Here is a 15,127-nt window from a genome sequence, read left to right on the forward strand (position 1 = left end):
ACAGATTTGAAGGTAAGGGTTTTTGCCTGGCTGGATTGGCCATTTTTTTGTCCAGTCTCCATGATCAAGGTAAAACTTGTCTTGTAAAATGGTAGTTTTGTAAACTGGGACTATGAAATTGGGGGTTAACAAGGTTAACAAAGCTAACCTTTGTTAGCTGTAAATGAAGTCAGAGATTTAGCCAAATAAAAGGTTGCATTGGCTGTTCAAATCTACAGTTATGTTGTCAGGCTTGCTTCCACGTGGAACAGGTAAAGGTTTATTCCATGGTGAAAAGAGAAAGCAAGAAACACAACCCGTAGAAAGCTGCAAGGCTGAAACATTGTGTTTCTTTTCTTCTATTTTCAGCTTGGAATAAACCTTTACTTGTTCCTTTGCATGCTTTTAATTAGCTATTTTGCAGGTTTTAGTTTTGTTTATAAAGTGTGATTCTGTGCCTGTGGAATGGCACAAACTAGAAACTTTTGAAAAAGGAAAGATAATCCTTGATTTTCTCAGGCAATGCACTCCCAGAGGACATCTCGTCTTTGGCTGCAGATCGTATGTTGGTATTTGTTGCACATGGAAAGCTGGTATCTGCATTTGCCAGGAACAAAGAGGTAAGCTTGTTTTTTTGTTCCTCTCAGAGATGTGACTTTGTTTTCAAACCTAAATCATAGCAACGAAGTGATTTATATCACTAAAACCTCTGTTTTGAATTCTGAGTCTGAGTGCTAACACAAACATTTTTTAGTATATCTTAATTGTGTTGATACGACACACGTATGGTATTGTTTCACTGCCCTTTATTCCTTTTAAAGTGAGCTAGAAATTACTTTTCAGAAATCCCTATTGAAGGAATGAGGAAAAAAGATGCCTTGAGTGGGAATTCCACCAATACACGGGTGAATTATTTAAAATTCTGTAGACTGTTATTAATCATCACAATAAATATAAGAACACCTGAATAAAGGTAGCACTGTGGAAATTGTCTTGTGTACCTTTCTCTATGGCTTTGCAGTAATGACTATCAGTATGGTCTTAAACAAGAGCTTTAACTGGAATATCCTATTTAAAATTCCTATTGATTTGTTCTTTTTAGCAGTATGGAGTATTAAACTTAATATTTTTATTTTTTTCCCTGTAAACAAAGATAAATGAGCAAAGGCCTGGAATGAAATACGTCAGGGTATGAATCTCGGAATGAAATACGTCAGGGTTCATTTGAGAGGCTATTTCACATTGGCACATTGGATTTTTATCATAAATCGTGGATGGGACATTCAGTTATTCTGTTTAGTTTGTCAGCAGATGGAACACCATTTCAGTTATTTTGTGTAGTTTAAGTTCAGGTGTAGCTGTTTGATTGATTGTGTGGTTTATTATATTCTCTTCAGAAATCGGTTTGCTCTAACCCAGCTCTAAAGACTGAACAGGTGTTTAAAGTTGCTCTTAAAACTGAAAGAAATTAGTAAAAGGGTTTTTGCTACATCTTAGGGAGCATGTACTGCTGGTTCAAAAAATGTCCTACAGTATATGTTGTGTGCATGATACTTGTGTATTAGTGTGTGATTTGTGTATAAAATGAAAACATGTTTTCTACAGAAGTAAGATGTAAGTCAATTTTTTTTTTTTATTGTTGGATTTTTAGCCGGCCCCTATAAGGTATTTGTTTTCTACTGGTTATTCAATAGTATTATAGGTCTGTATGAACTCTACTCAACACTTGAGTATAAACTTGAGATTTCTTATATTGTAGAAACACCATGGAACTTCTTATTTTGGTGAATTCATGAAAATGTTTTCTTATTTATTTTACTTGTGTTTTCCTGTCCTAATGCTCACAGTCTGAATGCAGTTAACTCTACGTATCAGTGCAGATTGCATCATGAAGTACATGAGCTATTGAGATTTTTGATGGGATGATTAGATAAATTAATCTAAATTAAAGTTCTATGTCATTATATAATATAATATATATAATCTCCAGTTTGTGGGTTAAGCAAATTGCATTGTGTTCTTTTGAATTTTTCTTTTTTTAAATTATCTTCATTTAACATCCCATATTTTTTTTCCATCATGAAAGCCAGACTCTCCATAATGAAAACAAGTTAGTGAGGAAAATAATACAAAAGGCATGCGGATAAATCTGAATAGTAGAAAATAAAGCAGTAGTTTACTCTCAATTTGAGTTGCCATGCAAAAACTGCATTTCAGATCAAAGGCCACTTGGGCTGTAACTGCTTTTGATTTCCAAGCAACATTTCTCACATTTTTATATAAAGGTAGCAATTTTTAGCTCGCTGATGTTTAGGATATAACCAGCTGATTTGATTTCTTGAGCAAATCAAATCTCGAGTATTTTTTATTTAAGATATTTAAATATTTTATGTAATTTTGATGCATGTGTATTTTGGTAAAATAGTGGAATATCAATTTTCTTAAACTATTTGCAAAGGTTTAAGGTGTAATCTGCTTATCTTCCCTCAAAAGGTAGTCAGAAAATAGTTATAAACAAGGGGGTTATCAGAACATTATTGAGTTATTTTGGGGAAAGGTCAAGTGAATCAGCATTTTGATTAACATAAAGGCCGAAAGTCCTTTTTACTTGGTGTTAGTCATATCAGATTTATAGGGTAACAGGTCTTTCCCAGAGTGAAAGTATTTAATAACACTGTATCCACTTTCTTTTTACAGTTATGACTCACTTCCAGATTAGTACACAGAGATGCACTAAATTGCATGTATGTAAATCAATTATCCGGTAAAAGCTAGTTATACATTGAATTAAAAGCAACTACATTTTTTATCCTGAATTGTTTAGTGAGCTGTTTTGTGCTGATTACATTTTTCTCTATTTTTGTTGTAACTTTTGAATGTCTTTCCTTTGTGTTTTCTTTTCCTGGGGGTGGGGTCTTTGGGGGTATATTCTGGTAGGTACCTTGTCTATTATCTTATTGAATGATTGAATTGCTATTGATAAAGATAACAAGTACACAGTTAGAAAACTGACACTAACAGGGATTCCAACCATAAATGTTGCTCATTATTAAACAAATGTCGAACATTGATAATAAAAATGTGACCAGCTTAAATTTGGTGTTCTATTTTAATCACCTCATTTTGCAAAGTCACCCTTGTGACTTCTTTATACTTTTCATCTCTTGAGATTTGAACTTGTACTATGAGACCTTTTATCTCTGGAGAAGCAGCAGAAACCTAGACAAATAAATGTCAGGTACTGTATATTTGTCATTGCAACCTTTAAATAATGTTTCCCATTATATGAGGATGAAAAAGATACAGTACAGAAAATAAAGGAACAGAATACTGTATAAAGTCCAAATACATTTTTATTATTTTCACTGCATGTACTATGGTTTATTTGAGATGTTGAAACTCAAAACAGATCTCTTAAAAACTGTTGAATGAACATTCCATAAATGCTTTTGTTTCACATTTTTTTCTCCCTTTAAATTAATGCAGACCATTCATATTAATAGATTGTATAATTTCAGATGTACAGTGGTGCTAGAAAGTTTGTGAACCTTTTTGAATTTTCTAAATATCTGCATATATTTGACCTAAATTGTGATCAGATCTTCATCTAAGTTCAATTCAATTTATTTTTATATAGCACCTGTCACAACTAGGTTGCCTCAAGGCGCTTAACAAAGCAAGTGACCCTACATATTGTAAATACAGAACACAAAAGACCAGAAGACAATGGAGGAGAGGAACCCAAAACACCTTAGTAAGGAGAAAAACCCTCTAGGGGTCCAAGGTCAACTGACTAAGTATAGGGGTTATATGGTTGTACTTTCTGCTCCTGGTAACAATTCTAGCTGCTGCATTCTGAATTCGCTTTAAGGTGTTGAAGGAGTGATGGGTGCTTCCTGATAGTAGGGCATTGTAGTAGTCTAACCTGCTGTATACAAGAGCATGTATTAATTTTTCTGTGTCTTGAGTGGAGAGAAACTGCCTTGGTTTTGCAATATTATTTAACTGTAGAAAGCATGTTATAGATACTCTTTTAACACAAGAGTTAAATGAGAGCCTTGTGTCTACGCCTAGGTTACATGCTGAGTCTTTGAGGCAAATTTTTAAATCCTCTGAGTTAAGTGCTGAAGTTATAGTAGTCCTATCAGTATTGTTGCCTCCAAACAACAGACTCAGCAGAACAATTAAACTTAACTCCTTTTATTAGAGTTGAATAACACACATCCAAGTCTTTGCTTCATTAATGCAAGCAGTCATAAAGAGAACCCAAATGAAACAAATAACACACAAAAGGATATGCTTATTCCACTCATTTATTGATCAAAATGATCCAACATTAAATGTCTTTTTTCGAAAAAGTATGGAACCTATGCTTTCAGTAAGTGGTGTGACCCCCTTGAGCAGCAAGCTTGGAGGAATTTTGGCCCATTCCTCCTTACAAAACTGCTACAACTCAGTGATGTTGGTGGGCTTTCTTGCATGAACTCCCCACTTCAGTTCCTGCCACAACATTTCTATTGGATTAATGACTTTGACTCGGTCATTCCAAAATGCGAAATTTCTTCTGCTTCAACAATTCTTTGATAGACTGACTTGTGTGTTTAGGGTCTTTGTCTTGCGCAAGTCCCACCTTCTGTTGAGTGTCAGATCACGGACGGATACCCTGAAATTCTCCTGTAGAATTTGCCGATACAATCCAGAATTCATAGTTCTGTCAATGATGGCAAGCCGTCCTGGTCCCGTGGCAGCAAAACAGCCCCAAACCATGATACTGACACCACCGTGTTTCATGGTTAGGATTAGGTTCTTATGTTGGAATGCAGTGTTTGGTTTTCTCCAAACATAAAGTTTCTCATTAAAGCCAAAAAGTTCTATTTTTGACTTATCCGTCCACAGAACATTCTTCCAGTAGTCTTTTGGCTCATCCAGGTTGTCTTTAGCAAACTTTAAATGTTGTTCTTGGAGAGTAGTAGCTTCCTCCTTGCTATCCTCCCATGCACACTATTCTTGTTCAGTGTTTGCCTGATGGTGGACTCATGAACACTGACATTAGCCAGTGCAAGAGAGGCCTGTAGATCCTTAGACGTTACCCTGGGGTTCTTTGTGGTCTCCCAGAATATTACATGCCTTGCTCATGGAGTGATTTTTGTTGGACGACCACTCCTGGGGAGAGTAAGAATGGTGTTGAATTTTCTCCATTTGTACACTATCTGCCTGACAGTGGATTAGTGAAGCCCAAAGTCTTTAGAAATCGTTTTGTAACCTTTTCCAGCCTGATGAGCATCAAGAAAAAGAACTCTTTTTCTGAGGTGCTCAGAAATCTCATTTTATCAAGGCATGGCATGTGTTCACAATCAAAGTTAATCAAAGGCACATCAATACAGGATGCACCAGTAGTTGCTGGCAATGAAATGTCTTTTCTATGAGCTCACCGGGGGGGTAAAAAAACATTATTAAGGTTGCATAATAATAGATAATAATGCAATAGAAATTGAATAAAATAAACTCAGACAAAACTCAATATTAATAGATCTGTTATGTGTCCAGGGTATATGCAATATATTATGTCCAAGTAGTGCAGTATGCAGAATGCAATGAAAACTGTATGTCCATGTAGCCATTACGGGTGATTTGCTGAAGGAGCTGCAGGTTGGCTATTTAGCAGTCTTATTGCCTAGATGTAGAAGCTGTTGCGTAATCTGTTGGACATTGACCAAATGCTTCGGTATTGTTTACCAGACGGTAGGAGAGAAAACAGTTTGTAACTGGGATGACTGGGGTCCTTGAGAATGGACCTGGACTTCTTAAGACATCTAGCTGAGTAGATATCCTGGATATTTGGTAGCTCCCAGCCGCTAATCAGCTGTGCTGACTTCACCACTCTCTGCAGTACTTTGCGATCCTGGGCGGAGCAGTTCCCATACCAGGCAGTGATGCAACCAGTCAGGATGCTCTCAATAGTGCACCTGTAGAAATTGCCCTGGATATGTGACGGCATGCCGAACTAGCCTGCGGAGAAAGAATAGGTGCTTCTGTGCTGTTTTTACCATGATGTTGGTGTGGTGGGTCCAGGTTAAGTCCTCCGTGATGTTAACTTCCAGGAACTTAAAACTGCTGACCCTCTCCACTGCAGTCCCATTGATATAGATAGGTATGTGATCCCCTCCCTGGTGTTTCCTATAATCTACAATGTGATGTTCAGAGAGAGGTTGTTCTCCTTGCACCATGCAGCCAGGGTTTCAACCTCCTCCCTGTATGCAGACTCTGGGATCAGGCCAGTGACTGTTATATGTTCCACAAACTATGATGGAATTTGAGTTATGCCTGGCACAATCATGGGTAAATAAGGACATGGCTAAGCACACAGCCTTGCGGGGCTCCAGTGTTTAGAGTCAAGTAGAGGATATGTTGGTACCCACCCTCACCACCTGCGGACGTTCCGTCAAGAGGCCAGCATCCAATTACAAAGGAAGGTGTTCAGTCGCAGGTCCTGGAGCTTGATGACAAGGTTTGAGAATAGGGTAGGGCCACACAAACTCAGACCTGATTGTTATCATATTGATTGACACTCCTGATTCTAATTACCCCCTTAACTGTACTGATAATCCTAGAGACTCACATACTTTTTCCGACAAATACATTTAATGTTGGATCCTTTTGATCAATAAATGAATGGATAAAAGTATATCCTTTTGTGTGTTCTTTGTTTTATTATTATCTTTCTTTATTTTTATGACTTAGAAGAAGATCTGATCACATTTTTGCAGTAATTCAGAAAATTCAAAAACATTCTAGCACCACTGTAAGGTTTTGATTGCAGATGTAAGGTTTCTGCTTCAGGGCTTACTAAGAGAGCAAATTGAATAGCATAAAACTTAAGTGTTGTTGTAATAGTCTTCCTCACAGAGTGTAACTACACACTACCTTGTCCATTGGCCCCTTTTTCAAATCACAGGGGTGCAGGTGTACAAAGATACTACTGAAAAAAGGAAGACCTAGAATTATATTAACCTTGGGTTAATCTCATTGGTTCCTCTGAATAGGAGCACAAACAGAACTGGGGCTATGTAACATGACTACTGCAGAGAAATAGAAAAGGGTTTAATAAGGGAAGGATAGCTTTTGTGGTTGCCAGCATTCTGACAAGATGTGTTCAATCAGAGCAGCTGACACAAACCATCCTGTCACACATGAATATAGAATATTGTGCTGCATGCATTGTAGGGTATCTAATGAGTTACATCTAGAGCTGCTACTTAAAGTGCTAAATATAAAGGAAATGATTAAAGAATATTCAAAAAGTGATTAACTTTATGTTTTTTTTTTCTAAATAGGACATTGGATGGTCCTAAATCCATTTTATTTATGTATTTTTCAGGTGGTGCATACCTACAAAGGCCACAATGCAGAAGTTCATCTTTTGCTGCCTTTTGGAGATCACATGATTTCAGTGGACAAAGACAACATTCTCATTATCTGGGATGTACAGTCAGAAGGTACACGTATATATGATTTTTGATTTGACAGTTCATATTATTTGAAAGACAAACTTTAGAGATCAGATATCTTAAATATTTGTTTTAATCTAATGGTAACAGTTCTTTTATGGAGGATATCTAGTGTCATTATCCCTAAAGCATCCATCAGTAACAAATTGCTTTATATTTTTTCTTTCAGAGGAGTACTTGCAGATAACATTTGATAAAACAGCATTTGATGTGTCTGCCATAATGCACCCGAGTACCTATCTGAATAAGATCCTGTTGGGAAGCAGCCAGGGAGGACTTCAGTTGTGGAATGTGAAATCCAAGTAATTGCTTCTTCTTACGTTTTAACATTTGCTATTGAGTTCTTAGTAGATTTACAGGTAATTTGCTATAGTCTGCATACATTTTTAAGAGGAATTATAACTATAGCATTCACTTTGTAATAGTTGTATGATCACATAACAAAATGTCATCATTATTTAAATGCAAAAGAAAAACTGATGATTTGTCATCACTAAATATAACAAATTTTTGAGGATGAATGTCAAATTGGTGGCATTTACATTTTTAGAACTATAGTATAATTGTATTTCTGTCCATATTTCCTTTAGCAAACTTCTATACACATTCTCTGGCTGGAGTTCAGGAGTGTCAGTTCTTACACAGGTAAGTTCTTATGTAATATAATATTTTGAAAAGATAATGAGTGTGTAAACCATTCATTCTGGAATTTCCATTTTAAACACATAATACAACAACAGCAACATAGGAGATTTCTCAGAAGTAAGCCTTTCCTACAATTTAATCACAAAAAGTCTCTGTCTAAGGTATATAAAATGAAATCTTGATAAGATGGAAACTTTCTGAACAAATTGCCGTGGACTGATGAAACTCTGGGGAAAAAAATAACTTTTTGGACACAACCAGCCACAGAAGATACATTTGGAGAAAACGGCGTGAAGCGTTCAAAGAAAAGAACACTTTGTCAGCTGTTGAGCATGGGGGTGGTTCTATTAGGCTTTGGGGTTGTGTGGCAGCCAGTATCACAGGAAATATTTTGCAGCTGGAAGGGAGAATGGATTCAACTAAATATCAGTAAATCCTAGAAGCTAATGTCCCACAGTCAGTGAAGAAAATGAAGCTGAAAAGAGGTTGTTTATTTCGGCAAGACAGCGATCCAAAACATACCTCAAAATCAACCAGTACTTCCTGGAAGAAAAAAATCAGGTTTATGAATTGCCTTCACAGACCCAAGACGTGCAAAAGTGCCTAAGAATATTTATTATGCAACGAAGAGTGGGGAAAAACGTCCAAAAGCAAAAATAGGAAGACTCTTAGCTGGCTACAGGAAATGTTTGTAAACTATGATTTCTTTCAAAGAAGGTGTTACTAAGTACTGATTGATAGGGTGCCTAAACTTTTGCCTGAGCCATGTTCACTGTTTTATTATTTTGAATATCTACATTACTGTAAATAGATACTAGTTGTGCATTCATTTTGCAGAAAGATGTCATGTTAAAGTTTGTACCACTCAAAGGTTGTGTCAACTTCTTTTCACTTAGAGATTCACTGAAACATACAATTCGACCAGGGATACCTACACTTTTGCATCCAACAGTATCTCCAGTTAACTTATATTTGCATCATTTGGATTTAAAGTAGTCTGTTTCTTGGATGTGCTGTAACTCCGTAAAACATATCAGTGTTTGCAGTTTACTCTGCAATGTATAAACCTGTGTTAGTCGACAACTGTTAGAAACTGCAGGAATGTGCAGAACTGAGTTACCTTCAGTCTTAGTGCCCAGTATGTACTTTGTTTCTTTGGACTTTTGCATTGTATATATCTCTCTCTTTCCTTTCACTGGAAGACCTAATATTGTTTTTTGTTACATGTGTTAAGGCTCCAGCAGTGGATGTTGTGGGTGTTGGATTATCATCTGGTCAGATTATTGTTCACAACATTAAGTATGATGAGACATTAATGAAGTTCCAGCAAGACTGGGGCCCAATTACTGCTATATCATTCCGAACAGGTAACCCCCAGATTGCTTCTTATGTGTGTACATATGTACAATATGTGTACATTATTGTGTTCTTAAAGCACAGCAGTTTAGACAATATTGTGGTAACAGTAGGCCTAACCATTATTATTGTCCTGTAAAGGTAAATATTTAAGCACAATTATTTCAAATTAAGAAAACAACATCTTATGTATTGCTCTGTGTTTTTTGTCTTGAAGATGGCCATCCAGTTATGGCTGCTGGCAGCCCTGTTGGGCACATTGGACTGTGGGACCTTGAAGACAAGAAACTCATTGCCCAAATGAGAAATGCTCACAACACTTCCATTGCAGGGCTGACATTTGTTCAAGGAGAGCCTCTTCTTATTACAAATGCAGCTGATAATGCCATTAGGGTATGTCATATCTTTGTTTTGCAGCATGTCCCTGAAGGAAGTGTAAGAAAATGTTGACTTGAAGAAAACTCTTTCATTACCTTTTCAATTTTCAATACCCAACAGTAAACAAATAGTATGCCAGTTGCATAAATTGAGCATTTTCACCCTCCTTATTTGATCTACATGGTTATAGTTTTACAGTAGATGTGTAATATACTCTAGAGAATTAGCTCTTAAGCTTACTCTGAGAGCACCTCAGCTGGACCACCCAGGATAGAGGTGTTTTCATTGAGGCTGTAGTTCTCATGAACAAGTCATGTCCTAAACAGATCTGCAGTACAAATTTAAGACCAAATTATTCAGCCCATCTAGCCTGTGTGCCAGCAGTAATTTGATTTGAAGATCTCATCTCGTCATTTCCTGAACAACAATTTGGTAGCTCGTTCCATACTCTCCTGTCCCTTTGTGTAAACATGTACCACCTTCCATTCTAATTTTTCACTGCACAGCGACATAATTCCCTGGTTTGTATTTCACTGTTGACTCTGAAGTATTCTGTTTGGCTGACTCTGTCCGTGCCATTGAGGACTTTGAATATTTGTATCAGGTCCCCTTGAAGACTTTTGTGTTCAGGATAAAAAGGGCTTTGTTCCTTTCATACACTGAAGTGCCAAGTCCCAAATCAAATAATGTACCATCTTTATATTTTGGATGGCAATGTTGGTTAGCACAAATAAAGCACGAAACACTTAAGAAAATGTGCTGCCCAACTGATTGGAAAAAGTTCTTTAAAAGGGTTAGATGTGCAAAATTTGAATGACATTGAAAGGAAATGATTAAATAGGGCTGGGTGATATGGCCAAAAACATTATCACAATAAAAATTTTCATATCGGTCGATATCGATAATTATCACTATAAATGTCAAATCATTATTTCTTTCAAGTTTAAAGGCAGATTTTTTCTCATGAGTGAAAGTTGAAGAAACCAGACAGTTAATTGGTAAATTAAACAACTCTTTATTTTAAGAACACAACAAACACTTGCCAAACAGCTGAAACATTAAACAAATCTGAGGTAGAGTATTCAAGTCCTTTTTATGTCAAAATATGCATGAGTAAAATTTACAAAATAAATATCTTAATAGAAAAATTTAATACTGCAGTGTTATAAAACACACATAGAAGATGGCTAAGACTTTAAAAATGCAATGTTTAAAGTGCTCTGTTTTATGTCTGATCCTAAAAAGCCAACATATCTCCAAATTTCCGAAGTTGAATGACCTTTTCTGTCGACGATGTCATCGTCCTTCCAGCTGGTCGTTGGCAGCACTACATTTGCTTCAGTGTTGCTCATTTCTCCACTCTAACTACAATCCTGTCAGCCACCACCGTGTGGGTAAACAACACCACGTTAGCTGCCCAGTCTGCAACACGCAGGCGCAGTATTTTGCGCAAAGCATAAACATATATATCGAACATTTATCGAACTTTTGTTAAAAATATATCGCCGAAAGTTATATTGCGATAATTATCGTTATCGAATTATCGCCCAGCACTATGATTTAATAAAAAAATGTAGTAGATACCAATGAATAATAAATGTAAATACCTAATGCAGGTGTTCAAAAACTGAGGCAAACCTTTGCAACATTGTTTCTGTTCTATCACTAATGTATTCCAGTAGGCAAAACTGTAAGCTAATGAACAATTATTTTTGTCTTGAACAGGTGTGGATATTTGATGCTCCAGGAGGTGGTGGTCGCTTATTGAGATGCCGCATTGGACACAGTGCTCCACCCACAAGAATAAGGCACCATGGGCAAAACGGGAAGCAGATTCTTAGTGCTGGTACTGTCTTGTGTATTTCTGGTAGTCAGTGACTTCAATAGCTTTGGGCTTTATAATAAATGGAATTATTTAAAATGGAACCGGAAACCATAGCCCATAATGTTTACGTGTTACCATTTATGTTAGATGTTAAGAATTAAAAGTGAATTTACACTGAGTTACACAGGATTACTTTGTTACTGAAGCTTTGTTGGGGTATGGCGAGCACTTTTTTGTATAACATTATATTATTATTTTACATGACTTAAGTTCAATCATTGTGGTGTTGTCCGATTCATTTTGCTTTAGGCTAGGTGTCATTTTGTATCAGTTTGCTTTAATCTCATCTATCCTAAAATTCCTTGTAGCCAGAATCACTTTCTCCCATTTCGGACGCAAGGAATTTTAGTATAAGATCTTTTGTTTTGGTTTCTCCAGGCTCAAATTTACATTTTTGGAACTATTTTTTTTTTAGTTGGGGAGATATCTTATGAACTATTAATAGAGATAAGGGAGATTTTACTATTTATGTGATATAGACATGTTTGTACACATAATCTTTCAAATGGACAGTGTTTTATATTTAATGCCTATCAATTCTTTGGGAATTTTGACGGTATTATATTAATTCACAAGCCACAATACAGGAAATAAGAAGTGAAGTTTTTAAAGTTTGTACTTTTTTTTCAGGACAAGATGGAACTTTGCAGTCTTTTTCCATTATTCATGAGAGGTTCAATAAGAGTTTGGGACACGGTAATTTCTTTGGCTACTTCATTGTATTTTAGAATACAGTGTAAAACCTATATTCATAATTCTAATTTAACTTTAATGTGGAAAATGAATGCATTTAAAGTTCATATATTTCCAAGTAGTACAACACTTGGAGATTTTACTTTTTATTAGTATATTATTATTTAACTTGAAAGAATAAAATCACGGGTACCTATGCTGTAGGAAAGACAAAGGAGCTGTACTACATAGATGCACTAAAAGTATTAGCATTTATGGGATTATTTTTTACAAAACAAAATCAGTTAAAACATCAAATTCAGTATCAGCCTTGTAATGCAATTTAATGACATTTTAATATTTGGCCTAAGCTAAGAAAATAAATTACTGGAAAATGCTTTGTAAAAGATAAAAAATTTGTAAACAATTTATTTTGGTTAGCCACTATACCATTAGGTGGTTTTATTTAGGTCATGTTTATACTACAAACACATAGAAGACAGAAAAAGTCCTTTCTGTTTTTTGTTTGCATGGCCTTCTGTTCACTGTTGGTGTCACATTTGGGCTTCTGTAATAATAGACAATTTGAATAGATCTATAAAGAAAACCTTAATATGTAACAAAAAGTTTGCATACACATCACTGTATTCCTGCATTATCTCTCTATGTCACTATCAATAATAAAAAGTGAGTAACAGGTCAATGTGTGGAACTCCTGAATAAATGAAAAGCCATTTAACTGGCTGTGAATCACTTTGTTTAATATGAAATTTAAAATGAATATTTGAGGCTGGCCAGATGCAAGTGACTCACTCAGCTGCCTATGAATCATTTATTTACTATAAAAGCCAATAGAAAGACAGCGTTTGTCAAATAAAAGTTGGTTGTTTCAGTTTTAAATCTTGCAAATATGTGTGTATTCTTCCATATTCTTCTTAGAATAGTTTTTAATCAGTTTATGAGTGCACGGAAGTAAATATAAAAACACAGATGATGATGGATTTAGAGTTTTCTGCATTTAAAGAGTACTTAAACTATTAAAAAGATCAATTTTTAACTTTTGCTTGTGTTATTAACAGGTTCCATTAACAAAAAAAAATCCAAAAAGAAGGGTCTCCAGTATGACACAATGAAGCTTCCAGCTATTACCACATTTGCCTCAGGTATGATCGTAAACCACAGAAAGAACTAAGTGGAAACTGTATTCTGTATTTACATGTAGGCATTAATTTTTACTTTGGTCTTGGCTTACGTCTGGTACTTTGTGCGAGAATTGTAGGAAGACTCAAGAAAACATTACTCAGCCTTGTGTGTTTATAAACAGCAATTTGTTGTTCATGCTGTAAATGTTAGTCATCACTTTATAGTGAGTAATTATTTTCGTCTGTATGTTTACTTGATGGCGTTTAATGAAAACTTACATGTGACTCTTTTCTACGTTACACCTGTTGATACTTTGTGAATCAGTTAATCTCCTTAGAAAAAGACCAAAGTTTTGCCTCATTGAAATAACTGAAATGACACAGACTTGCATTCATGTTTATAATACAGAATAGGAAGGTGAAGAGTCATGGTATACTTGGAGTTTTGTGAGTAAGGCTTTTACCTTTTAGTTTCTCTTTAACATCTGTGTTTTTCCTGGTATAATGCTGAATCATTGTAAAGCTGTGTTTGAGAATTGTGGTGTAATATAATTATTTAAATTAATTCATTTAGAGACTGCACGTCAGAGTGATTGGGATGGTATCGTTGCTTGTCATCGTGGTTTCCTAAGTGTAACCACGTGGAACTACCAGAAGACCTCCATGGGAGTGCACAAGCTGGAGCCGGAGAGATTTGAACGAAACCGAGCGCTAAATGTCCACGCTACGGTTAGTAACTCTTTTGCTGACACTGTAAACATACAAAGATAAACAAAGCATCCAAGAAAGGAAATGCTTTTAACGAAAAAAAGCAAGAGCTTACAGTAATAGAATCTCTGCAGGAGATTGAAATAGAAAATGTTATAATGGTCTTCCTTCTAGTTTCCATAGTTTAAGCGAAATAACTGTTATTACAACTATACAGTGTGTTGAATGAAAGGATATGAAGCAGTTCTGAACCCCAGTATTGACCTGTAGATTCATATAGTTCAGTACAGTGGCATATAGGTAAATAGGTGTTCTAGGTCCTAGACCCATCTAGGTCAAGACTTCATCATTGTATTAGATGCAATGAAGAATTTGAAAATAAGGGCTGAAGGTAAAAAGAGCTTCATCTTTTAGTGCATATTTATTTGATATTTTAGATGTAAATAGGGGTTTAACATAATTTAGAAAGTGGAAAAACTGAAATATATTGAAGGTTGTGGAAATAATATACCCTTTAAATGTACCAGACCCTTGAAACACTAGTGCACTGCTTGATTCTTAGTCAATTCAAAACTGATTGCTTAATGGTTTAAAAAAAACATTTTACGCTTAAAGTGGAGAAACCAACACTGCTAACATAATATGTCAATGAAATAAAAGAAATGCTAGAAAATTATTAGAGATACAACTAGATGGTAATATCTGCTTCACGTACCTGCAATTATTTACTTCCTTTATTGTCCCAAATGGGACAATATGTGAAAAACATAGCACAATGCACATGTTTAACACCACATGAAGCCAGCCATTAATAAATGAGATGTACACATGTGTAATGGAAAAAATTAATAAAG

General features: G+C 35.6%; 1 protein-coding gene across 1 annotated transcript in view; it reads left to right on the plus strand.

Moving 5' to 3' along the window:
* wdr36 (WD repeat domain 36) overlaps positions 1–15,127 on the plus strand; it is a 59,348-nt gene that overhangs the window by 14,645 nt on the left and 29,576 nt on the right. Inside the window, exons 3-12 of the mRNA XM_015336696.2 lie at positions 499–599; positions 7,358–7,475; positions 7,657–7,789; positions 8,078–8,132; positions 9,367–9,499; positions 9,706–9,881; positions 11,592–11,712; positions 12,382–12,447; positions 13,503–13,586; positions 14,140–14,294. Coding sequence (XP_015192182.2) covers positions 499–599; positions 7,358–7,475; positions 7,657–7,789; positions 8,078–8,132; positions 9,367–9,499; positions 9,706–9,881; positions 11,592–11,712; positions 12,382–12,447; positions 13,503–13,586; positions 14,140–14,294 — 1,142 coding nt within the window. The remainder of the gene's footprint in view (positions 1–498; positions 600–7,357; positions 7,476–7,656; positions 7,790–8,077; positions 8,133–9,366; positions 9,500–9,705; positions 9,882–11,591; positions 11,713–12,381; positions 12,448–13,502; positions 13,587–14,139; positions 14,295–15,127) is intronic.

Source organism: Lepisosteus oculatus, chromosome 3, assembly GCF_040954835.1.
Source record: "Lepisosteus oculatus isolate fLepOcu1 chromosome 3, fLepOcu1.hap2, whole genome shotgun sequence".
NCBI lineage: Eukaryota > Metazoa > Chordata > Actinopteri > Semionotiformes > Lepisosteidae > Lepisosteus > Lepisosteus oculatus.